General features: G+C 39.6%; 1 protein-coding gene across 2 annotated transcripts; it reads right to left on the reverse strand.

The window, feature by feature from the left end:
* Window positions 1-16,271: 16,271 nt before the first annotated feature.
* Window positions 16,272-21,403, reverse strand: SPRY1 (sprouty RTK signaling antagonist 1). 2 transcript variants are annotated; one of them, XM_040474487.1, is made up of 2 exons: window positions 21,291-21,403; window positions 16,272-18,493 (listed from the first exon to the last, which is right to left on the reverse strand). In XM_040474487.1, exon 2 carries the CDS (start codon window positions 18,436-18,438, stop codon window positions 17,479-17,481), a length of 960 nt encoding a protein of 319 aa, XP_040330421.1. In that variant the 5' UTR covers window positions 18,439-18,493; window positions 21,291-21,403; the 3' UTR covers window positions 16,272-17,478. The 2 variants fall into 2 exon arrangements, with proteins under 2 accessions (XP_040330421.1, XP_040330429.1); XM_040474495.1 differs by lacking the exon at window positions 21,291-21,403 and adding an exon at window positions 20,275-21,087.
* Window positions 21,404-24,496: the final 3,093 nt, after the last annotated feature.

The following is a 24,496-nucleotide window of genomic DNA, read 5'->3' on the forward strand; positions in this document are numbered from 1 at the left end:
TGGCTGAAGTCGGACGCTTAACCGACTGCGCCACCCAGGCGCCCCGACATTATTTTTTAAAGTCCTTTCTTTACAGGATTATTTTGCTATAACTATTGACAATATCAAATAATTGTAGTTTATTTTATTTTTTTTTTTTTAATTTTTTTTTTCAACATTTATTTATTTTTGGGACAGAGAGAGACAGAGCATGAACGGGGGACGGGCAGAGAGAGAGAGGGAGACACAGAATCGGAAACAGGCTCCAGGCTCTGAGCCATCAGCCCAGAGCCCGACGCGGGGCTCGAACTCACGGACCGCGAGATCGTGACCTGGCTGAAGTCGGACGCTTAACCGACTGCGCCACCCAGGCGCCCCTGTAGTTTATTTTAAATAAAAATCATAGATTATTATTACTGAGCCCTCAGTGATCCTAATTTTTAAGCTCTTTTTCTTATCAAGTGTCTTAGTTTTCCTCCAGTAAATGTGTTCAGCTGGGTTTAAGTACTGGGTTTACTACTGGAAAGCTGAAAAGGACAAACTCAGTTTTTTTCCCTTCACAACTCTCTGAAAGAGCTCCACTTTATTAAAAAGATAGAAAAGAAGGAAGTAAATGAAATAAAATACAAATTCTGGTTCTTTTCAGAATGACTATTTTCAGAAAGATTATTCTGGTCTATATCATATTTTGGAACCAATTCCTCTAGTCTAAAAGATTCAATGAGTAATAGAAAATAATAAAGGGAGGATAAAAGTACAAGAGTGTTTTTACTTATAATTTTATTTTAGCTGGCAAAGAAACTAAGAGATAGGTAAAGAGTATCCAAATAATTGTTAAAATCCGTCTGTAACTAAGAAATGGGTAGTGGGATTTATGTGACTTTTGTTTTCTTCCTCATACTTTTTCTAAATTTTCAAAAACAGTGTTACAATAAACACATGTTACTTTTATCAGCAGAAAAGAGGATTTAAGTGCTTTTTCTATTTCTGGTTGCCAGGTCAGCCTCCTGATCCAGCTCTTAGTGAAGATATGGAGCTTATACTTTTTCCTTAAACTCACACTCCTGGCACAGCACTGAACACGTTCTGGGTATTCACCAAGTCTGGACTGTCTAATTGATGTAGCGTTCCTTCACTTTTACACACCTCTGTACTCAAAACACTGTTCTCAAGAGTATCTAAATACACTTTTAAATGGTATAGAAATTCTCCACTAAAGTAACTTCTTTATATTCATCAACTCTTAGGAGCAGATGAGTAAGGTGACATTTTCATGTTGTTGGTTCAAAGTTGCTCAGAACAAAAAGCCACTATCTTTTGGTTTAAAGATTCACTCTAAAAGTAAGATGGTTGGGCGTTCTCAGACATGACCCAGTCTTTAGATTTTTATCAAGGATGCTGCCTCTACATTACAATTATAGATGTACAGTTTAAGTATTAAAATTGAGATTACTTTTTTCCCAAAGAGTGGTCTCCACTTCTGGCAACAGTGCTGGGAAAGAGATTGCCATAATCTCCTTAAAGCCAGGTTCCCCCGCCCCCCCCCCCCCCAACCCAGTCTTTCCATCTTTAATGCTTTGGCCAGTATGTGAGGCAGAGTAGGTATTTTATAACTGTTACAAATTGAAAAAGTCAATTAGTCTGCCAACATAGCTACAAACCTAGTTTGTCATGAAATCAATGTAGTATGTTCAGGGAGGAGGATAGTCTAAAAAAATTTATTTATTTAGAGTTTTAAAACAAAAACCCTATCAAATATACAATGAAAGGGTAAAATATACTGTTTTCTACAACATGTTAGGCATTTAAGACCATTTCATAAGAATACATGTGGCTAATAATTAAATGTGATATCAAATAAAAACTTCTTAAGCTGGTATCATCTTAACTAACAAATGGATTCTAGAGTTGAATTCATAGAACATAAAAAATTGTTTTGAATAAGGATCAAGTTATGAAAATTGTTCACCTCATAAAACAGATATAGATATAATAAATGCACCCTGAACCAAAACACAGGACTTAAAGCGATACAGTTTCCTTAGCCTCTCTAAGGAGTGCTTTCTTGAAGTTACCCACCAGTGTTTCAATAATATTCTTTTTTCTTTTCTTTTAATTTTTACAAGTTTTGTGTTCAATCATATATGTGACCCAGATATTTAATGCCACCTTGCTAATGCTGAGACAGCTATTGTATCCATAAAACCACCACACAGTGTCTAAATCAGGAGCTGAATATGTTCATCTACCTTTTATCGGCTCTAAAAATGCAGAGCAAACATTATCTATTGTTAATTACCTGTAAAGTAGGGCTTTAGCCACTTCCCCTGTTTCTAAGAGCCCTGAAGTGAAACCTAAAAGAAGTCACCCATTGTTTTCAATTGTGCAAGGGCCAGGAGCAAACAGGGCTCAAATTGCAGCTCTGAAAGGCCACAGGAAATTGGCATACCACTAATCTGCACTCAACTATTCAAAGAAACAAAGCCCGCATTCCTGCTGAAAAACTCACCAGCAGAAACCCAAGGCAGATCTGTTCAGTAAGGACCACAGAATAAATCTGTAGAAATAAAAGTTTTAATTAGAGGACCAGGAGACCTGGCTCTAGTTTCCTAGCTCTGAGAGTAACACGCATCATTTAGATTTCCACCTTCCCAATTTTCCCCAAAATGAGACTATACAATTAGAAGAATTTCCACTTAATAATTTGAGCAGGGATGGAGTTAGAGGGGACAACATAATAAAAGGCCAACTGTTCACTGCAGATAGCTGAGTTATAATCAACTAGTATGCTAAAATAATCAAAATCTAAAACAATTTTAATTGCTTTTGTGTATTTGGGCTATATACATTTCTTTTAAATGCAACAACATTGTTTCTAAACCATAGCAATGGCATGCAATTAAGAAATTGGTCAGTATCTTTCAGTCGGAACAGCACAATTTAAATTTCAAGTAAAATACAAGTATGAATATAAGGATAGTTTTTTCAACTAGATGCTCCATCACAGCATAAGTCATGGACAGAACACTGCTACATCACCAGCGGGCATGGCATACCCATTTGTTCTTACATAGTGGGCATTGAAGAGAGAGCAGAATTAATGAACAGAGCCAGGGAAGTTAGGTTTTAGTCCTAACTTTACTAATAAATGGGAAAATCTTATTTCTTCCCTGTGTCAAACTTATCTATAAAACTAAGCTAATCATTTGACTCCTCCTTAACTCACAAGTTTGTTGAAATACCAAAACTTTATAAACCCAAGTACTAACAAAAATATTGTATGTAATATACAATTCAAGATATTATGGTATTTACTAAGAATAGTGTTCTGATTTGAGTAATAACTTGAATTATAGAATATTATTATAGCTCTAGCCAAGGAGGATTCAAAAGCACTTATAGCCATTGTGCATTTGAAAAAGGTGATGTTTTGACGAGTTTTGTGACTATGCCAAGTTCAGCGAGAAGAGTAAACAGTAGTTTAGTATCTAGGAGAAAGAGCATTAGAACCTAAGAAGCTGAGAAGGGCTCTGGCATTCTCCAAGACTCCCAAATCAACTCAGTATTAATTACTCTTAAGGATATTTCTGACTCTTAATGAAAATATTATGAATATCTAAGAATAGATTAGTAAAGTGAAGGAGTAATTGCAAGCACTTCCATGTCCGGCCTATTTGGGATGTTATAGAGAGGATGCATTAGTACAGTGGGTAAAAGGTAAGATGATTCAACGGCCTCTAATGTCTGTCTTCTCCAGTGCCAAAATTGTACTGCCCCAATTCTTAAAAAACTATTCTCTTCTGGAAACTTTAACATAATCAGTGATATTACAAAAATATTCTATAGCAAATAATCACAATATTTTTAGAACTCTATTTACTAGTATATGCAAGACTAAAATGGTTTAAAGTAGGTTACATATTGGGGTGCTTGGGTGGCTCCAACTCTTAATATTAGCTCAGGTCATGATCCCAGGGTCATGGGATTGAGCCCTATATAGGGCTCTGCGCTAAGCGTGGACTCTGATTAAAATTCTCTCTCTTCTGCTGCCCCCTCTCCCCTCCCAGGCTCGCACTCTCTCTAAAAAAAAAAAAAAAAAGTCAGAATGTATCATATCAGAATGTATATTACCATAGTCCCCCCTAGTCAGAAAAACAAGATCCAAATATGGGCTTTTATACTCAATTGTAAAACGCAGGAAAAATCGTATTTATTGAATGCCTAGTATGAGCAAAGCACCTTTGGAGTGCCAGCAGGTCTACAACATAATCTCAATCTCAAAGAATCGCAATATAAAAGGAGCGACAAGACATAAATGTTAAGTGTCAGAAAATGCCACCCCCAAATATGCTGCTTTAGCATAAGCATTACTTTGAGCTAAAAGCACTAAAAAACAGCACTTGCGTAAAAGGTGCTCTGGTCTCCCTTTTTCTTCCTGAAAGCAGGAGATGAAACTCCCTTGGGAAAGATGCCTTCCCTGGACTAGGAGGAAGCGAATATTCTTAACACCAGGGATGGGAGTGGAGACCAGAGAAATCTATACAAATGGACCTTGTTAAGATAATTCAACTTCTTTTAGTCTCCCCATATGTCTCAGTTACTTTTCCACAATTGTCTCTCTTTGTTCAACCTAGTATATAAATACTTAGGCCTAGCCACTTCCTTGGGTGTTCATTTTCCTAAGGGGGCTTCCATGTACATTTAAAAATCTGTATGCTTTTCTCCTGTTGATCCATCTTATGCCAATTTAATTCTCAGGCCCAGCCAGAGATCTTAAGAGGGTAGTGGTGAAGTTTTGCCTCCTCTCCAACATTAAAAAGTAAACATGAAAATTAATGAGCAGTGTACACAATGCTGTCACTAAAAAAATTCTGGGAGAGATTATTTTGTCATGATTCAGTTGAAGTAGAATTTAGACCTAGCTATAAAAGAATAGAATTTAAAAGGTAAAGACTGGGGTGCCTGGGTAGCTCTGTTGGTTAAGTGTCCGACTTTGACTCAAGTCATGATCTCATGGTTCATGAGTTCGAGCCCTGCATCTGGCTCTGTGCTAACAGCTCAGAGCCTGGAGCCTGCTTTAGATTGTCTTCCTCTCTCTCTCTGCCCCTCCCCTGCTCACACTCTGTCTCCCTCTCTCTCAAAAAATGAATAAATATTAAAAAAAAATTGTTTAAGGTAAAGGCAGTCTCTGAGGTCAGGTTTTGAAGGTGTGTTTTAGGGACAGAGAGTGAACCAATTCCACTAGATAGAAGACTTAAGTTGCAGAAAAGCAGGAGAGAAGAGTGAACAGGCTGGTTGGGGGTCTGACAGCACATCTATGAAAGCCTAGTACAGGAGTTTTCACTTAATCCTGTAGTTAACACATAGGGTGACTGCAAGAACAGAGGATAGGGCAAGAGGGAAAGAGAAAACTTGGGGCTTCAGAAAGACATACAGTCTGATGAACTGGAAAAGATTAATTTTTAATATGGTTATTTGTTATGCAGTCATGCTGTAGGCCAGTAACATCATATGATAAATGACACAAATGTTTCCAAGTGTAAATCATCATATTCCAACTAGGCAGCCACCAACAGACACACATTTTCCATTGGGTCAAAGGGACCCAAAATTTTATTTGCACACAAAAATACAGTTGTGTGTTTTGTTCCCCATAGGCAACATCTAAACGGCCCCCATCGTGAAATCACTGCTGTATGCTCGGGGCTGCCTGTGGTTGAGTTAGTCATTTGTTGTGCCATAGGAAGGAGGTGACAGTTACTGCTTGGATATGTTTGTAGGGCATAACCTCAAAGGGACTTCCTCACCACACTCTATAGTAGAAAGAAATAAATGTTTGTTTTGAAAGATAAGCATAGGTAAGTAGGAAAAAATGCTCAAGGGCAAATACTTTTGAAAAAAAAATGCTTTATGAAAGAATGTTGGGTTTTGTTGTTTTTTTTTTTTTTTCAAGAAAGACAAAAATTCAAGCAGACCACTTTTTTTTTTTTGAAGAGTACTGCCTGCTTTTCTTCTTTCCAAAATTTGCCAGATTTTACAATCCATATGAAGCATATTTCCCTAAGGATTAAGAGACTCCCCTCCAATTAAAATTTTTAGTTAAGAAATTAAGGGACCACATGGTACATATTTCATTGCCAAGGAGAAAAGAAATCCTATTATCTACATAGAATGCAAGGAAATGTGAGCTTTCACACTTGACTTTTTTTTTTTTTTACTAAACTCTTGAAATCAAGCAATGCCAGTTTCCCTCAAATTCAAGTTATTCTGCTTTATAATGATCACCTCTAAAAAAAAGCATTTCCAAGTCTCTACATGTGCCACATACCACCTATAAAATGTAGAAAATTTTTAACTCCAATACTCTCACTTAAAAGCATTTCAAACTATAAAGAAAAAAATGACCAATTATAATCCCGAAATTATTTTGTCCTTCATTTTATATAGCTTCTGCAAGAATTTGGATTTTACTGCCTCCCCGATTGTTACAGTGAACTCTATTTAGGAACTATGTATTAAACTCCCAGTCTTCAAGTAGAGACAAGGTCTATAGTACAGGTGTCTTAAAAGTACTTTTCATATATTCTGGGGTGCCTGGGTGGCTCAGTCGGTTAAGCGTCTGACTTCAGCTCAGGTCATGATCTTGCGGTCCGGGAGTTCGAGCCCCACGTCAGGCTCTGTGCTGACGGCTCAGAGCCTGGAGCCCATTTGGGATTCTGTGTCTCCCTCTCTCTCTGCCCCTCCCCCATTCATGCTCTGTCTCTCTGTGTCTCAAAAATAAATAAAAACGTTAAAAAATTTTTAAAAAAGGTACTTTTCATATATTTTTCTCATTCTTCTGGTTCTCTTTCCTATTAGATATTTATCCTTGAGTAAGTCATTTTATCTCTCTGAAGTCCACTTTCTTTACTTTGAAATGAAGGAAGGGAAAACCAAGTAGTCTTTAAGGTTCATTCCAGGTTTGCTTTTGAGTGACTTCAAATTGTTCTGTAATCTTAATTCCCAACCACCGAATACATCCCAACCACTCTCCTTCCTTTGTCTACCATTGTCACCACCATTTTTGACTTTGACAAACAGGCAGAGAAAAAACACAGGGGAGAAGGAAAAACAGGACACTGAAGTTGCAAACACTGTTTTTAAAGTCAGTGATTCAAAACGTAAGGCCTAGGGGAAGAAGGAGGCAGAGTGCTGAGGAAATAGGGGTTAATGTTTTCAGAAAATTAGGAGAACATGGTTGGCTTGCTGAATTTTCTAGTTCTGGAATTTAGTATTTCTGACAACAAGTTCAAATAATTCACTTTTCTGAGTGATAGACCATGAACTCTGTCTAGGGCGCTGAGGTAGAAGAAATAATAATTTAGTTGCTGTTTGATTTTCATAGCGTTTGATTCTATTCTCTGCTTTATTGTTTCCTGCATTCAGTCTACTTCATTACTCATTAACTATTCTGGGAGAGATGTGGTCTAGGGGAAAAAAGATTCTTAAATCTACACAATTAGTAGAATGTTCAGTGGAGAAAATCTTGGGTTTTTTATACATTTCATTTATACAAATGTTCTCTTTGCCTTATGTTACCAGAAATAAGTGGATCCAGTGCTGGGTCATCTAGATTCCTCCTCCCTCATCTCAACCTTTATCTGAAACCCATCCCTTCCCTTCCTTTCAATCTCCATTGTCCTTATGACATTAATCATACCAATCATTATGTTAACCATTTAGCTGGTCTCCCCTTTCCACTCTAGTTTATCCTCCACAGTGCTGCCTGAAGAATTGTTCTGAAACTCTAATCTGGTCATGTCAGTCTCCTGTTTATAATCTGTGCTGTCCATGACTCCCTATCACCCATGGGATAGAGCTCAAACTCTTTAACGTGACATTCACTTTCCATAACTGGCTCCTATCCTTCCCACAGGCACCTTACATTCCAAACATACAAAATTACGTGCAATTTTCCCAGCATGCCATTTCCATTCCCACTTACATGCCTTACACTTATCTGAAATCTTTTCTCTCTCCTGTCTACCTGATGAATTACTACTCATCTTTTATGTCTTTTCTATGAAAACTTCCCTGACTTGCAAAGACAGATGTGGCTGCTTCCTCCCAGTGTTTCCACAGCCCCAGTCATCAACGGATATAATAGCACCAATCACATTGCTAAAAACTTATGAATTACTAGGCAAAGACTGGGATCCTTAGCACCTAACGTATTAGTGTCGGATAAATGATTAAAAGGTCGACAGAGCCAAGCAACTCTTCTTTCCTCTCAAAACTGCCTATATTATTGACAATAGAAACAATCAAAACTCTGTGAAAACAAAAATTCAATTTGGTTATTAATCGCCAATTAAAGCTTCCTTAATTTGAAGCTTTTAAGAATAAATCTAGCAAGGCAACCAACAAATATTTATTAAGCTTCTACTCTACTGCAACAGGCACTGTTCTAGGTATTGGATAGCAAGGGGTTAAGCTGATACATTTTGGTTTCATCATTATTCTACTTTATCTTCCCTAATCGAATTGTATTCCTGGTATTAAAGAGCAAAAGCCAAAGAACGGACAAAGACAGGTACAAAGAAGAAATGATAAGTAATTCCAAGAGCAGGTCTATAAACCACAAACTAACCAGTTAGAACTCCACATACTCAGTAGATAACTCTGACACCAGCAGTCTTCTGCAAGGAGATAAAACCCCTCTACATTTGTAGTACAAGGCGGATTCTGGGTGGCCCAGAAGAATAAAATGTCCTTCCATTGAGGAATCAAATTTACTCACAGCTTCTACTGCAAATCTGCAACATGCAAATTCTGTGAAGTTGACAGCACTAAGATCTTGGACCCAATTCCTCTGCTTTCTGAAGTGCCTCTGAAGCGCACAAAAGCTTAAAGAAGGGAATGTGAAAAGCAAAAGGTCTTTTGGCTCTGGGTATTATTTTGACTGACTTGACTAGTCAATCAATTTTCATGAAGATACTTTCTTTATTCAATAACTGATGTTGTTAACAATTTGGCTTACAAATGGAGGGCATCCAATTTGAAATAAATTCTAGTCCACTAGTCCATTCCTTATTAAGAAATCTTACATTTTTATCAGATCTTAATTACTTAATTTATAATCCATTAGCCCAAAAGCAAGTTAAATGGTCTAAAATCATCCTTTCCAAACACAAACACCAGCCTCTAAATTTTCCTCACTACCTCTACTTCTGGCCTTTTAATACCTAAATGAACAACTCTTTTAATGCATTGGCTGTTTTCTTCTCTTCATCTTCAGCTTCAAAAATCTCCTCTCTACCTCAGCTACTCATCAGCACAAAGAAACCCCAGATTTCTTCAGGAATTAAAAACGGCCTACCTTCTAACGTTTTGACTTGAAAAGTCACCTCTGTTCTTAGCTGTCTACCTTTCCTATTTAGGTGCTCTCTGTAAACCCATATTTCATCCTCATTGGAAATTTCATTCAATTATTCTGGTCAGTCATTTCAGCAACTACTGACCTAAAATTCCTAACCTCTTTCAAATTCACCATTTCTTATTGGCCACTTATTCTCTGGCTTAAGTGCCCCTTTAACCAGCTGCAAGCAATATCTAGATGAAACGTGAAAATGCTTAGAAGGCCACAAAAACAGTCTCTGTTCAATCTGAGCTGAGCTCTGTGCATGTTCTTCACCTCATCGGTTCTGTTGACTGTGCAACAGCATCCCCATATCTAACCATTCTAGACCTCTACCCTCAAGAAACAATTTCAGTCCCAGATGGTCTTCACTACTGATTATCAAAATTCCTTCCTTGTTCTCCCTCTTAAAATTCCATTATATCTTTCTCTTTCTTCTTTTATTCTTTACTCTAGAACAACCATTCTTGCAGTGTTAAAGCACCCCTTTGTGCTCACTCTTCCTCCAGCTATTTCCCTCTATCGCTCTCTCAAATACCCTTCCTCTCTTTCTACAAAGGCTTAGGTTTTTGTTATTCTAAAAATCCTCCTCAGCTGTTACCTGCCTCTAGTTACTTTCTTATCATCTCAAAATTTCTAGAATGAATAGACTTAAAGCGTTACCTACTGTATTTCCACCCATTTGTTTCCTAATCCCTTGCAATCCTTTGATTACAATTTCACGTAGATACCACCCACCAAATTCAGTTTGGATTCTCCACAGCTTTTGACATCTAATTAACTAATTTCCATCTTGAAAGTCTCCTTTAGATTCTAAAACACATCAATCTCTTGGTGCCTATCCTTCTTTGACAACCCCTCTTACTGTTGGCTTTATTTCCTCCATCCCCTAAATATAGGTATGTACCACCAGGTTTTGTCTCTAGCCATTCTTTCCTTAGGGATTTATGCTACAGATTCCCCATCAACCCCATGTGGATGACAGTGGATGACAGGCCATCACCCACTTCTATTAAACTCTAGACATTTTTTTTTAACGTAGGTTCCATGCCCAATGTGGGGCTTGAACTCACAACCCTGAGATCAAGAGTTGCATGCTTTACAGACTGAGTCAGCCAAGCACCCCAAACTCTAGACTTTTTATTCAACAACCTGCTGGCAACTCACTCACACTTTAAGTTTATCCCAACATAACTCATAACTTTTCCCTCCCCACATACCTCCAAAACTAATTCCACCCATTTCTTTCCCTTCCTTCCTTTCCTTCTTTTTCTTTTCTTTCTTCCCTTTCTTTTATTTTACTTTTTCTTTCCTTTCCTTCTTTTTTTCCTTTTCTTCTCTTTGCTTTCTTTCCTTTCCTTTTCTTTCTTTCCTTCCCTTCTTTTTCTTTTTCTTTTTTTTTCTTTTTTTCCTTTCTTTCCTTTCTTCTTTCTTTCTTTCTTTCTTTCTTTTCTTTCTTTCTATCTTCCCTTCCTTTCTTTTTGAGAGAGAGAGAGAGAGAAGAAGGGGCAGGAGAGAGAGAAAATCCCAAGCAAGGTCCACACTCAGCACAGAGCCCTATGGGGACTCCATCCCACAACCCTGGGATTGTGACTTAAGCCAATATCAAGAGTCAAACATTCAACTGACAGAGCCACTCAGGTGCCCCACCAACCATTTCTTTTAACAGAAATACCATTTGCCTATTCACCTTGGTCCAAAGCTTCAGAATCATTTTCAATTCTTTCCTCTATCCCAAACCCATGTTATAAATAACTGCAAAGTCCTACTATGGATTTAACATTTGTACTATTTTTCACATTGACCCCTTTTTCCATGCCTACTAACCTCCAAGCCACTTATGACTCTTAATACCTCTGGCTTTCTTTTTTCTAAACTGGCCTGCTTATATTAATAGCTCCCATTTTAATCTCCCACAATTCCCCACATACCTATAATCGAATTCAGAAGTTTTGGACTGTGGACGTGCCTTAGAATCACCTCAATGCTTTTAAAAAAAACAAATGCCAAAGCCCTACCCCCAGAGATTCTGATTGAGCTGGCCTGAGATGGGATCTAGACACAGGTTTTGTTTGTTGTTGTTTTTACTCAGATGATTTTAAAGCACAGCTAAATTTGAGAACCACTGCTAGCCAGTCAAACTGGATCTCAGTTTTCTAACACCCACTTTGTTTTCTTACATCAAATCTATTCAGCTAGTTTTGTTTGACTCCCTCCTTATGGCATGTATTTCTCTGCCTTGGACTGACATTCGTCCATTATGCTTTAACACATTTGTTCAATTTTATAACTTATAAATTAACCTGAAACTTTTGTTCAAATTCCCCTTCCAACCAACCTCTCCTTCCTTCCAACCATTTACCACATGGTCATATACAGTAAGTAGTTTTCTACAGTTTTTGTTTTTGGCTACTAGATCACGACTTTAGGTAACTAACATCTGAAGAAGGCTTCTCATCTCTAAAGATGGATTAGGTGCCTGGGTGGCTCTGTCAGTTAGGCATCTGACTTCAGCTCAAGCCATGATCTCATGGTTCATGAGTTCAAGCCCCACATCTGCACTGACAGTGCAGAACCTGTCTAGGATTCTCTCTCTGTCCCTCCCCCACTCATACATGCATACCCTCTCTCTCAAAACAAAATAAATGAACTTAAAAAAAAAAGATGGATTAGATAACCTCTAAGTTTCTACCTAGCACTAAAATTATGATTTAGTTTATCAAAACTAACTCTTGGCTTACTAGTGAATGATAGAATCTTGTATATTTTCTCAAATATATACAATTCAAAAAAGTCCTAGGTTCTCTGGTAGTTTTTGCAATTAGAATTATTAACATATCTACTATGATTTGACTAACAACATCAATCTTTTTAATAGTGCAACATAGAGGGGTACCTGGATGGCTCAGTTGGGTAAGCATCTGACTCTTGATTTTGGCTCAGGTCATGATCTCATGTTTTCATGAGTTTGAGCTCCACAACCTGCTCTGCATGGACCTTGTGGAGCCTGCTTGGTATTCTCGTCCTCTGCCCGTCCCCAGCTCACACTCTGTCTCTCTCAAAATGAACTTAAACAAAAAATTTTTAATAGTGCAAAATTGGGGCTCCTGGAAGGCTCAGTCGGTTGAGCGCCCGACTTGCTCAGGTCATGTTCTCGCTTGTGGGTTCGAGCCCTGTGTGAGGCTCTAGGCTGACAGCTCAGAGCCTGGAGCCTGCTTCAGATTCTGTGTCTCCCTCTCTCTTTGCTCCTCCCCTGCTCACGCTCTCTCTCTCAAAATAAATAAACATTAAAAAAAAATTTTTTAAATAGTGCAAAATAGAACATTTAAATTGCCTTTGATTACTATAATCCTAATGCAAACAGAACAATGTTACGAAGTAACATCACATAAATCCTTTAATCTAGATGCCAAGTTACTATTACCTTTTACAAATGGATTAAATCAATTTGTCATATTATTACCGTATAAACCTGGCCAGAGGAAGCACACATGCTCAGTTTTCAAGTGAAGTTGTTAACTTTAATATTAACGTATAAAAAATAATCATGGTAATGAAGTCATTTGCTACTTATTCCTGATAGCTAAGGGCAAAGAATATATGCTGAAAAACATTCCACTTCCTAAATTATAGTCAAATACATTAATAATGAAGTAAAAACTTCCTAGTAGAGAATGGAACGGCAAAAGCTAATGTGCAGCATAAAGGTACTGGCTTGCTGCTAAGAAATGAGGAAAATCCTATATCAGGTAAGATTCCTGGCTATACCCTAGATATCAACAGTTTATCTTCCAAGCTGGGCTTATGTTTCTACATCCTCAAAATGAAGACATCAAGCTAAAAAAGCAGTTCCAAAATTGTCTGATAAAATCACTCAAGAAGCTTTTTAAAAATACAGAATACAAAGCTACTCCCCTGGAGATTTTCCTTATATAGTAGGTCTGAACTATTAAGAGACCTACAAATTTTTAACTTTTAACTAGTGACCTATTTGGTTTTATACATGGTTGAGAAGTATTAAGCAAGATACACTCAAACCTACTTCTAGCTCTAGAATTATTCTGCATATAGAATAATGTACATGGTAAATGTTCAATAAATAGAGCAAAATGGCTTGGTAATAGTCTGAGAGAATATTGGAAGAATCAGTAAGTTGTTTATTAAATACTTGGCTATTTTTATTGTATCAAATCAGTGAAATAATGGGGAAAAAAATCCTCCAATTGTCAAAACCTCTAACTGGCCAAAAGGAGGATTTAAAGATTTGTTTTCCAGGTGTTTAAAGACATGAAACTCTTAGAATTAAAAAAAAAAAAAAAAAAAAAAAAAAATATATATATATATATATATATATATATATATATATATAGGAGGTAGGGTACGGTTTAAGATGAGAACTGTCTAGACCCTCTGTTCTTTGTTTCACTATTTCAATGTTTCAAAAAGGGATCGTACTTTTTCGCGAAACAGCTATACATAAAACTGCCATGAAATACATCATTCTGAAGATGGGGAAGAGAGTAGATTTAGGAAAAGGAGGCAATTTCAAAACTTAAATCAATCTTCTGGAACTGAATCCTCTGAGTTGGTTCCGATATCAATTTTAAGGTAAAAACATGACTAGTTTTTAACTCCCTTTCACTTTAAAGAACATTGTTTTTTACATTTCACTTTTCTTAGTAATAATTGGAATATTATATGGTTTGGATTTTGAAACCATATAATCATTATTGCAGACTATAATTTAAGGTTTCACCTTAGGCCTTCACAAAAAGAATCATACCTGCTTTTCACATTTCATTTTCCTGCTGGGTTATAAACTGTTGACAGGAAACTACTCAATTACAGAAATCCCATTTTGGTTTTATTCACAATTAAATTATCTAAATAAAACTCTGAAATGAAAAAATTGGCAGTCAGAAAATATGCTGGAAAGGAACTATTTCTGTCAAACTGTAGTAGCTGAGGAAAGGGACAAAATCATGGAATAAGGAAAGAAAGCTAGCCCATCTATTTGGAATGTTATTTTCATTTAAAGTATCAAATAGGGGCACCTGGGTGGCTCTGGCTCAGTCTGTGTGTCATGATCCCACTGCTCATGGGATCGAGCCCCTGCTTGGGATTCCCTCTCTGCCCCTCCCCCCACCCACGCACCGTCTCTCTCAAAATAAATAAACAAACATTAAAAAAGAAAGAAATATCAAATAAATGGTAGTGGGCACTGTAAAAAATTTCAGCTTTGCTGGTGCTTTCAAAGACTTAGCACTTTAAAATGATGATCAGTATTAGGTTGGAAAGCCTAGAATTCATAAGCACTTATAAGGACACACCCTAATATTTTTTTCTTCTAGGTATAAACCTTCACAAAGAAGGAAGTTTTGAATCAAAGTGTTTATGCTTTGCCATCTAACAAGCCTGTCAGAAGTCTGAAACTCTAACATACTGCTACTTCCAAATCATGCAAGAGTGCACATAAAGCCCTAGCAGCAGCAGACCATCTTAATATTATAATTTTAATGTATTCTGCATATAGTCAGAAGTTAAAAATCCAAAACATACCGCATTCTCATTAACACTATAAATCTCTTTCAATACAAGCTACAGCTTCTTAGTCTGGGTATTATAGCTACAGACAGCTCTTACACCAGATCCTAATTATACCAAGAGTCTGAATAATAACAGAAAAAAATTATGCAGTATTTTGAGGGAGTCTGTGTTTATATACTTCATTAAGGAGCCAATCTTAAACAAAAACCCAATACTAAGGGACCACTGATAACATTACATAACTTGAGTATGAAAGAAAATAACTTCACATTTTGAAATACTATAGATTACGAAGTAGCCTCCAAAACAAATATTCATTTATAAAAATGCTCCTGCTTTCAGAGCATAGAGAAAATTTTTGATTATATCAAATGTCACAATGCCAACCTAATAGGTTTACTGGCTTGAGGGAAAGGATTAAGACAAGTTTCTATCACTTATGCCTTGTCCAATTAAAACAAAATCAAGGCTCGTTTACAAAGAAGTACTAAAACAAGTAGCCAAATCATCTAAAAGATAATGACCAAAACAAAAAAGCTGGTAAGAAAAAGTTTTGGTAGCCTAAATCACAGGTTCAAATTTTGTCAGCATCTTATTCTGAAATGCAGAGAATTATTCAGGTTTGACATAGCACTTAGGCATGGGGAATTGGATAAAACTGAGTTTGAAGATTCACATAAACGAAATTTTATCAGATCAAAGATTCTAGCTATGAGTGGTTTCAGCAGATCAAAAAATAAAAATATTTATTTTGTCTATATAAAGTTTCAGGCCCTGAGATATCTTATTCCACAGAACATGACAAAATGTCATTTGATCAGGCCATACTAAACACTTATTAAAATAAAAAGGTAGGGACAGGAATGTTTTTAAAGCCTCTCTTTGATAATGTGAACTATTTCTCTTGGTACACTCTAACATCTAGCATGTTTTACTAAAGTGACAGAGCTAGAGACTCCTAGCATGCATACAGAACTAAGTTCTTTAAGTTTTACTGATAAAGACTAATTTTTGACTAATCCAAGAAAATAAAACATTTTCATAAATTACAGATATGTTCCATTTTCCAAGAAATTATGATATACACAAAACCTCTTGCTTACAAAATAGCCAAAGTAGAGAGTGATTGTTAATATTAACTGCAAAAAAAAGTTCACTTTATAAAGTGATTCATTAGGGCATCCGTTGAAAGATAATTTGGATCACAAAATTTTGATTAATGCACTTCCCAGGAAACATCTAAATCTGAGCTCACCTAAGAGATAAAATGGGTGTGCATGAAGAAAGAGTCAAAGCAAATGACAAAAATCACCATAATAGTACAGGCTAATAAATGAAGAAATCAAGAGACGGTTTCATTAATTAATATATTTTCTGCATTATAGTTAACATAGGTACTTTCTTTGTGTCACCTTACTTTCCGTTACGTATTGATATTTTGTTATATTCAGACATGAGTACATTTCAACAGTCTTTTGCAATAAATATCATAAAATAATAGATTCGCATAATAAATATTCTTTACAATAAAAAAGTTTAACAGACTTTTGTCTTAAAAATAGTCAGAATTCAACTTTGTGATTTATACATAAAATATACAAAAAAAGCACCACAATTTGTGGTTAAGGCAATGAAAACACAGAAAAAATTAGAATTACCCAGCTGTTAGCTAACCAAAGGGCCAAAAGGACCATTAAAGGGCCAAGATCACTTTAGGCAGCATAGTTCTGTGACACCTATAGATTGATCAGCTGTAAATATCAACTTCAGTTATCCAAGTGCCCTCAATGACGAGAAATTTGGTAAAAAGTGTGGGGTGTGGCAGGAAGGTAGTTGAGTCCTTCACAAACATGAAAGCTAGAATAAAGATGAGCAAGAAACAACCAATTTATCTCCAATGTGAAGATTTATATTGTAAAGCAAATCTAAAATTACATAGGAAAAGAAAAATACCTGGCATCTCCAGAAAAAAAAAAAAAAACTGAGGGGAAAGAACTTTGAGGGGCAAGGAGAGGGCAGTGGTTAAACGAAAATTTTTATGTTATAACAAAAATATATCCCCCCATGCTTCTTAAGGGGCCAATGCTATGAAGACAGCCCTACTGGAGACAAACTTAACACATAGCTTAATTAAGCAATAAAAATGTTGTTTCTTTAAAAACCAGTTTCCCTGCTCCCAGAGTACCCAATCAAAAACAGCTCTAAATCACTGCAGATTGACTGGGTATGTGTGTGGGTATGTTCATTTATACAACAACTTTTTGAAAAGTTGCTTGCAGAACAAAACGGCTACACAAAAGCCCACTGGCTCTCAATACCCTCCTGCGTGGATGGCAGAGGCTCTTGTCATAAGTGGGAGCCAGGTGCAGTTTCACAGTCCACTCTTACTGAAGATCATCCATTAGAGAAGAGTAAGATCCATGAGTCAAACCTTAGGAACAGGGGAAGAAAGGTGGGAAAATTGTAGAGAAAATAAAACCAGTATGTCATAGAATCTTTTTAACAGCCACAGCTTGAAAGCCAGAAGTTCAGGAGGCCCAACGCACTTCCAGAAATCATGATGGTTTACCCTGACCCCTGGAGGGGCAGCTCTCCAGCTTACAATAGACAGTGTTGGAGTTCTTACATCTGCATCCTGGGCGATGGATCCAGTCATAACACCCCCTGCAAAGCTTCAGGCATCCCTTAGCAGGAGGGTAACAGAGTAAGCAAGGTAAAAATAGAGACATGGCTCCCATACACAGGTACCTAGAGCAGCAGTGGGACTGTGAACAGGAGCAAGGATTATCCGAATAAGAATCCCCTTCATCGTCATTGGAGCAGTGGTAGAAGATGCCCTTGACTAAGCACATGCAGGTTCCATATTCCACCATACTCTCGGCAGAGCAAAGGCACTGACGATTGCAGGCCAAACAGGATGGCAGGGTCCTGGGAGCTGTGCATTCTCCACACTTGCACTTCCCACACTGTTCACAAATAAACTTGTGCTGTGTCAGGTCCTCTTTCAAGGAACCCTTCAAGTCATCAACAATCAGTTGCTTAGGCTGGGTCCGGATTGCCCTTTCAGACCTATGGCCAGGCACAGGTCTGGTTGGTGGTGACCTTCCTAACAGTCCCTGCTCTGAAGAGGCACTGCTGTTGCTCCCAGAACTGGCTGCACTTCCAGTGCTGGTCGATCTGCTCAAAATGGGGCCTCGGGCATTATTTAAGAGTCCTGCATGTCCCAGGTGGCTTGTAGGTCTGTGTTCATAGTTGTTATTCACATTAATTGGTATGATTTCGTGAGTCCTTTCATGCTTTTCTTGTCTTGGTGCTGTTCGAGGCGCAGGTCTTTTCACCACTGATGGCCCTTCTGTGTATTCATTGCTGCCTCTGATGGCCTTGATCTGGTCTAAAGACAAAATAGCAGCAGGCTGAATTTCTCTCTCATAGTCTAACCTCTGACGGCTATCCAATGTAGGCTGCTGGATCACAACTAATGAACTGCCACTGCCATGCTGATTTTGGGGATCCATGTGTAGTGATCGCGAATTCTGGCAATCAGTGGAAACCTGGCATGCATCTGAAATCCTAAAAGGAAATCAAAGATGAAAAAATAAAAAAAAAAAAAACAGAGAGAGAGAGAAAATAAATGACAGGAACCCCTTTTGGGGGGGGGGGGCAAATCCTGTCAGGTCACAAATTGCCTAAACCACCTGGTAATGATCTCCTTCATCAGCGGATTAGAATGATGCTGGGGTCCTGGCCAGAGTCCAATTCTAAGAGGCTGAGGACCACATCACAGATGAAGAATGCAGGCAAGAGACCCCATGCCATAAAAGTGAAAAGTTGTTTTCAACTTCTAAAAAGCAGAATCAAGAAGTAATGCCTTCCTGTTTGTCAATCTAACAAATAATTAAAATGGTGTATGCCCTTATAGGGAATATTGAGGATAAGCCCTGGAACAGCTCTCATCTAAAGAAAGCTCGTATCAGTTCATCAGTGTTTTCCTTACAGGAAAACATCCACTTTCTAAAAATTACGAATGGCCTTTCTGCTGTTTACTGTTATAAGCACTAGATTAACAATGAGAAATTAGTCAAGGTATACTTCATGCATTACAAAAAATCCAAGAGACATCAAACTAAAATGGAATCTCAAAGTAAGAGGGCATTTTACATAGAAACCAAGATTATAAAGGTAACCCATTATTTATCTACAAGATGTAAAGATGAGTATAGAGGAATACAACAGCTCTTGGTATTTTACAGCCACTACAACACACACACAAAACTCAATGCTGTGATGTTAAAAAGCATTCACATTTGAAATCATGAAAGGATTTTTTTAAAGTTTAAATTAAGGGGTCACTCACATAACAAGATAACTTTCATGTACAAATAAGGATTAGGCCTTTAAGGCAGTATGGAGAAATCTGGGCCATTTTAATTACCACATTTCCTCTAATTTAAGAATCTGTATTTACATGACAGATCTTGATTCTCAAGAGCACCGCCAACTCTGAATCAATGTGCTTCTTGAAATAAGATAAGTACAGTAATATCCCGATAAAAGTAAGCATTTGTATTTCCACACTAATAGTAAGTTATTTCTAATTTATAATGCATTCTTCACACACACCAAAAAACCACCAAACGTAAGAACATTTCCAATTTCAACCAATGGAATCACACAAATTCCTTCTAAAGTCTACAGATCCCTTCCGAGTCAAGAATGAAAAGAAAAAAATGCCCATTCTCAACTGCCACCTTGAGCCAAAACACCAGCTGAAGGAATAAGGCAGACAGAAGTCCATTTCATTCTGTTAACTAAACTGATTGTCTATAGACTCTGTCTTCTATGTTAACTTCTTGGAGTTGCCCTCCCTCATTCTCCCAACGAAGATCTCCCAAGTTGCTCCTTAACTCTGCCTTCCTCTGTACAACAGAAGAAACACATTCATGATCTGCCTGGTTTAGTCCTGGAATCCTTAAGGACTGTTCAAATACCCCTTCGATACTCTGCACACACAAGATCATTCCTCCTTGCAAAGAACTCTTAACCCAGTGCTTTAAAAGCAGAGTATCTCCAAGTCCTAAGTCAGATCCCACAGTTAAGAAAAAGGCGTGCAGGATTTGAAGAGTGTAGTAAAAACACCAGGCACATGCTTCATCTGCGTTTTAAATGATGGTCGTAACGAAGTTCAGGCTGCCTGGTAAATCAGATTAGCAGATAAAAAGAAAATTAGCCACCTCTGATCTGAAGCAAAGCCCCTTTTCAAGCACTGACAGTTCTCGGATCCAGCCCCAAACACGCTCGCACGCTCTCGGCAACCTGTCTTCCCCACCGAAACAGGACTCCAAGTCCAATACCTTTTCGTACAGTCCCATCACATCCTAAGGATCACCGTGGATTTCCGACCCATTTTTGCGCATCTCGCCAAGATTTCTTACAGATCGCGGAGAGCCTTGAGAGCTAAGGCAGGCGCCAAAAGCAAGCCCAAGGCATGGAGAGTCAGAAATAAAGATCTGTCTACACTTTAAAGGAAAAGCCGGATTCCTAAAGAGCCGGGAAGAAATGAGCCGGGGGCAGGGGCAGCAGAGAAGCGTCGCCACACTGCAAGTTACGACGGTGGAGCTGCGCCCTCTGCAATCCGAGCTGGGAGAAGCGGTGAATAAATAGTTGACGGAGAGGAAGGAAAAGGAAAAAGTTATGAATGAAAACAAGTTTTCTCTCTCTCCCTCTCTTTGGGCAGGAGGAGGGGGAGGAGGCTGAGGTTACCATTACCTCAGGAGGGCGGACTTCCCATTTTTAAAGTGGCAGCGCCCTCTCCCCTCCCCTCGCCGTTCCACCGCTCTCAAAACAAGAATAAAGTCGAAGCTCGCTTTGGCGCAGACTAATTCCGTCCAGGGGGTTACCCGCGAATTCCGAGGTTTGCCTCCCTAAACGCGCGCGCGCGCACACACGCCCTTTCCCGGCCCCCGGTGTGAGGAAACTCCTTCACAGAAAACCCGCCGTTGGCACAAGTCACGAAGTTCCTCAGAGTCCTCCGGGGAACACCCCAAAAGCCTCCCAGAATCCATCTTTCGCGTGGAGGGCTCCTTCAAGAGGACAACCCCGGCCACCGCGCCAGCACTGCAGGAAACTGGGGATGGGAGACTCTGCCTCACCGTCCTCGGCCGCGGCCGAAGGTCGCCCACCCGATTCCCCAGCCCCGAGCGCCCCGGGAGAGAGGCGGCCGGAGGGGCGGCGCCGCGCGCTGGGGTCGCCCCTCCACTTCCCCTCCCCCTCTCCGAGCCCCGGAGCCCGCACCTGCCGCGCAGAGCCAGCCGGGTGCGCGCGCCCCCCCCCCGCCCCCGCCGGCCGGGAGCGGCCGCCGGACACTCACCTAGGTCGAAGCGGTAGCTGGGGACCAAGCCGTGCGACCCGGCCCAGGTCCCGGTGCGGGCGGCAGCGTGCTCACGCCGCATCAACCGCGGCGGGGAGGACGAGGAGGCATTGCCCCTGCTGCGGCGAGTCCGCCCGCGGCCTCCCCCGCCCCCACCGGGCAGGAGCGCTCCCCGCGGCCCCCTTCCGGCTGCGGAGGACAATTCGGAGTCTCCGCGCGCGGCCCGGCGCAGCAGACCTCTCACAGCTCGCGTTCGCCGCGCAGCTCAGTAACATCCACCTCTGGGGCTTTTCTCTTGCAGCCCCCTTCCACGAACCAGAAAAAAAAAAATCCCTTCGGGGGGGCCCTCGAGTCTCCCAGAAAAGCGAGCTGGGGAGCGGTAGTGAGAAGAGTTCGTGACGGGCCCACAGGCTGGCACGCCGTGCTCCGCGTGAGTTCTTCTCCGGTTCCGAACGCTCCTCGCGCGAAAGGAAGGAGTGGCGGCCCCCTGACGACTGAAAATCCACGTCACGGACGTTCGAGACTTTGCGGCGCCCGGGACGGGGCTCGAACCTGCGTCTGCGGGCGGGTCACGGAACCGCGCAGGCCCCGGCGGAGCCCGGGAGCGCACGCCTGCGAGGCGGAGGCTGCCGCTTCCCCGGGCGGGGGTGGGTGGGATTTTTTTTTTTTTTTTTTTACCCGCTTTTTTAGGGGTAGCGGTGGAAGGACTGAGGCTGGAGGGGTTCTTCTCAAGGGAAGAGGCGGGGCGTCGTCTCTTGGCCCCCGCGCAGGTCGAGGCACTTAACCGATCCTGCACGCTGGGCAAGTGGGGGGCACAGCGTCCCCCGGAACTCCGGTCCTGGCAGGTCAGCCTCTCCGGGGCAGCGCTCACTCCCAGTCCTCCGACCCTCCTGTTCCACGGCCGAAATGCCTGCTACAGAGGATTATCGATGGGAAAATAAAACAAAACAAAACATTAATTTCCTTTTCTTTCTAGGCACTTGGACGCGTAGCGCGCTCAGCCGCCCGGGCGGAGAGTAGAGCGGGGTGGGCCGCTCGCCAGCTCGCCCGCCGCCCGCAGCCCGCTGCCATGTGCTGGCTGTTGCTGCTTCCAGTGATTGACAGGCCGGCGCACAGTCGGCGTGTCAGCAGCGAACCAAAGTAACATGCAGTCTTGCACGTTTTGCCGAAGTGCTTTTGCCCCTTGGAATGCCTAGGAGTTCAAACAACGTTCAAGCAACGCCTCTGCGCATTGGAAATCAATACACAGAGACGGGAAATTCAGGTTTTAAACAATTGCTTCGCTCGGGCTTCGGTCGCCAACAATGCCTAAACAAACATGTATTTGGTCCACACACCGAGTGCCAGACCCTCTTCGGCATTAACCACTCTGTTTTTCACACAACTGACCGTTTCAGACTTTAAACTTGTTACCCTTCGGATAAGGAAAAAAAAAAAAAAATGAAAGGGACCCTGTTTTTTCTCTTAACAGTAGCATTTAAAAGCATTAGTTTTAGCAGTGGGAATACTACTGGTAATTTGAAATGCAACCAGTAATCTTACATCCAAAGCGAGTTCAAAGAAATGTTCAAGTTCTTGTAAAAGCCAACATTTCTCACCTAATCTTTCCTAAAATATCTACGGAATGAAAGGAAGGAAACAGTTCTTACCTAACGCAAAGATTGGAAATTGCTTTTCAGGCACATTTACAGCGACTGTAGCAGTTCCTTATCCAGGGTAAGGAGCTCGGTCTGCTGCTATCACTCTGCAAACCACTGCGTGCCTTACAGAGCAATCCCACTCCGGCTCCGCAGAATTTCAGCAGCTCGCCTCCACCTCCACCTCCACTCCAGGACACGCCTCCAGTGATATCATGTGTCAATCACGCGGGCTGCCTGAAAACCTGGAACAGGATTTCTCCAACAGTCGTTTTCTCTTTCGTTTATGTGTACCAACATGGAAATGTTGCCCTGTACTCTCTGTGATATACATCCTCTGAAACTTTGAGATTACCTCTAAAATTCCTACAAATGCAGTTTGTCACAGAAGAATCCTTTAAGTTGAGATATCAATCTCTGTGAAAGTATTGGTGAACACAACTTTTAAGGTTGAGTTAAAAAATACTTTTGAATAAAAGAAGATTAAAAAGTTGTATGCCAAGCCATCACTTCTGATCAGCTAGAGAGAAAATGTATATTGATATGTAAAAGATGATAATATAACATTACAGTTCGTATTTGAAGCAAAATTCACAATATGTGCAATCTGAAGGTTCAGAAGGTAGCACTCCTTGCTGCAAACGTATATAACATTACCTCATAAAGGTGAAATTTCCTGCTGTAGATTTTATAACAAGTGCTCTGTCTTGGTTTGGGATATGATTTCCTAGAACTCAAAAACCCCAACTTTCTTCAATTTTGTAATTAATTTGTATCATTTTGCAAAAAAAAAAAACCCATCCACAACCAACTAATTTACTTTTAAAAATCAGTTAATTGGAAATCAATTAAAATAGATTACCAGGCAGTTTTATAATTCTTAATGATACATGTTTTGTTACTGGGAAAAAAAGATATTTTAATCAGTAGGAAACTTGCTTTGTTTCTTACAACCTATGGGATTTTAGACCTTTATTATCAAAATTGTGTACTTTATGCTTCAGCGAGGATAACTATATGTGAAATTTAAAATTCCACAGAGATTCTTAAAAGATACCTAAAAACCAAAAACATATAGTAAGTGGAGAGGAAGTACTTTTTCCAGGTACTAGATATCAGAAGTAGCTTAAAGTCTTTGACAAAATACAGCAAACAAAACAAATCTCAAAATCTAGAACATGTATAAATTTGGGTATGGAAATTTTCAGTTCTTAAGCTTCTTTACAATAACAAGTGATTCTGTTGAAGCTGTTTTTTTCGAGACTTTCAAATGTTTGAGCACTTAAAAAAATTAGAAGTTGTATTTGGAATTAACCTCTTTGGAACCTAGGGCATTGCTAAGACCATCAACAAGAAGGAAGGAAGCATCACTAGAAAATAATATAGAACAAGAATGAAGCCAGAAAGCTACATATTCACTCAATATAAACGGTATTAAAATGGGCTTTTAAAAAAGATAAAATCAACATTATTGTACATACTTTCTATTTTTTTCTTAGATTTTATACTTTGGGATGTAATGAACTTTAACCAATGATGGATAGGTTTCTTGACCATTATGAATGGACT

The sequence above is a fragment of the Herpailurus yagouaroundi genome, unplaced genomic scaffold, assembly GCF_014898765.1.
Source record: "Herpailurus yagouaroundi ecotype Mexico unplaced genomic scaffold, PumYag 28, whole genome shotgun sequence".
NCBI classification, from domain to species: domain Eukaryota; kingdom Metazoa; phylum Chordata; class Mammalia; order Carnivora; family Felidae; genus Herpailurus; species Herpailurus yagouaroundi.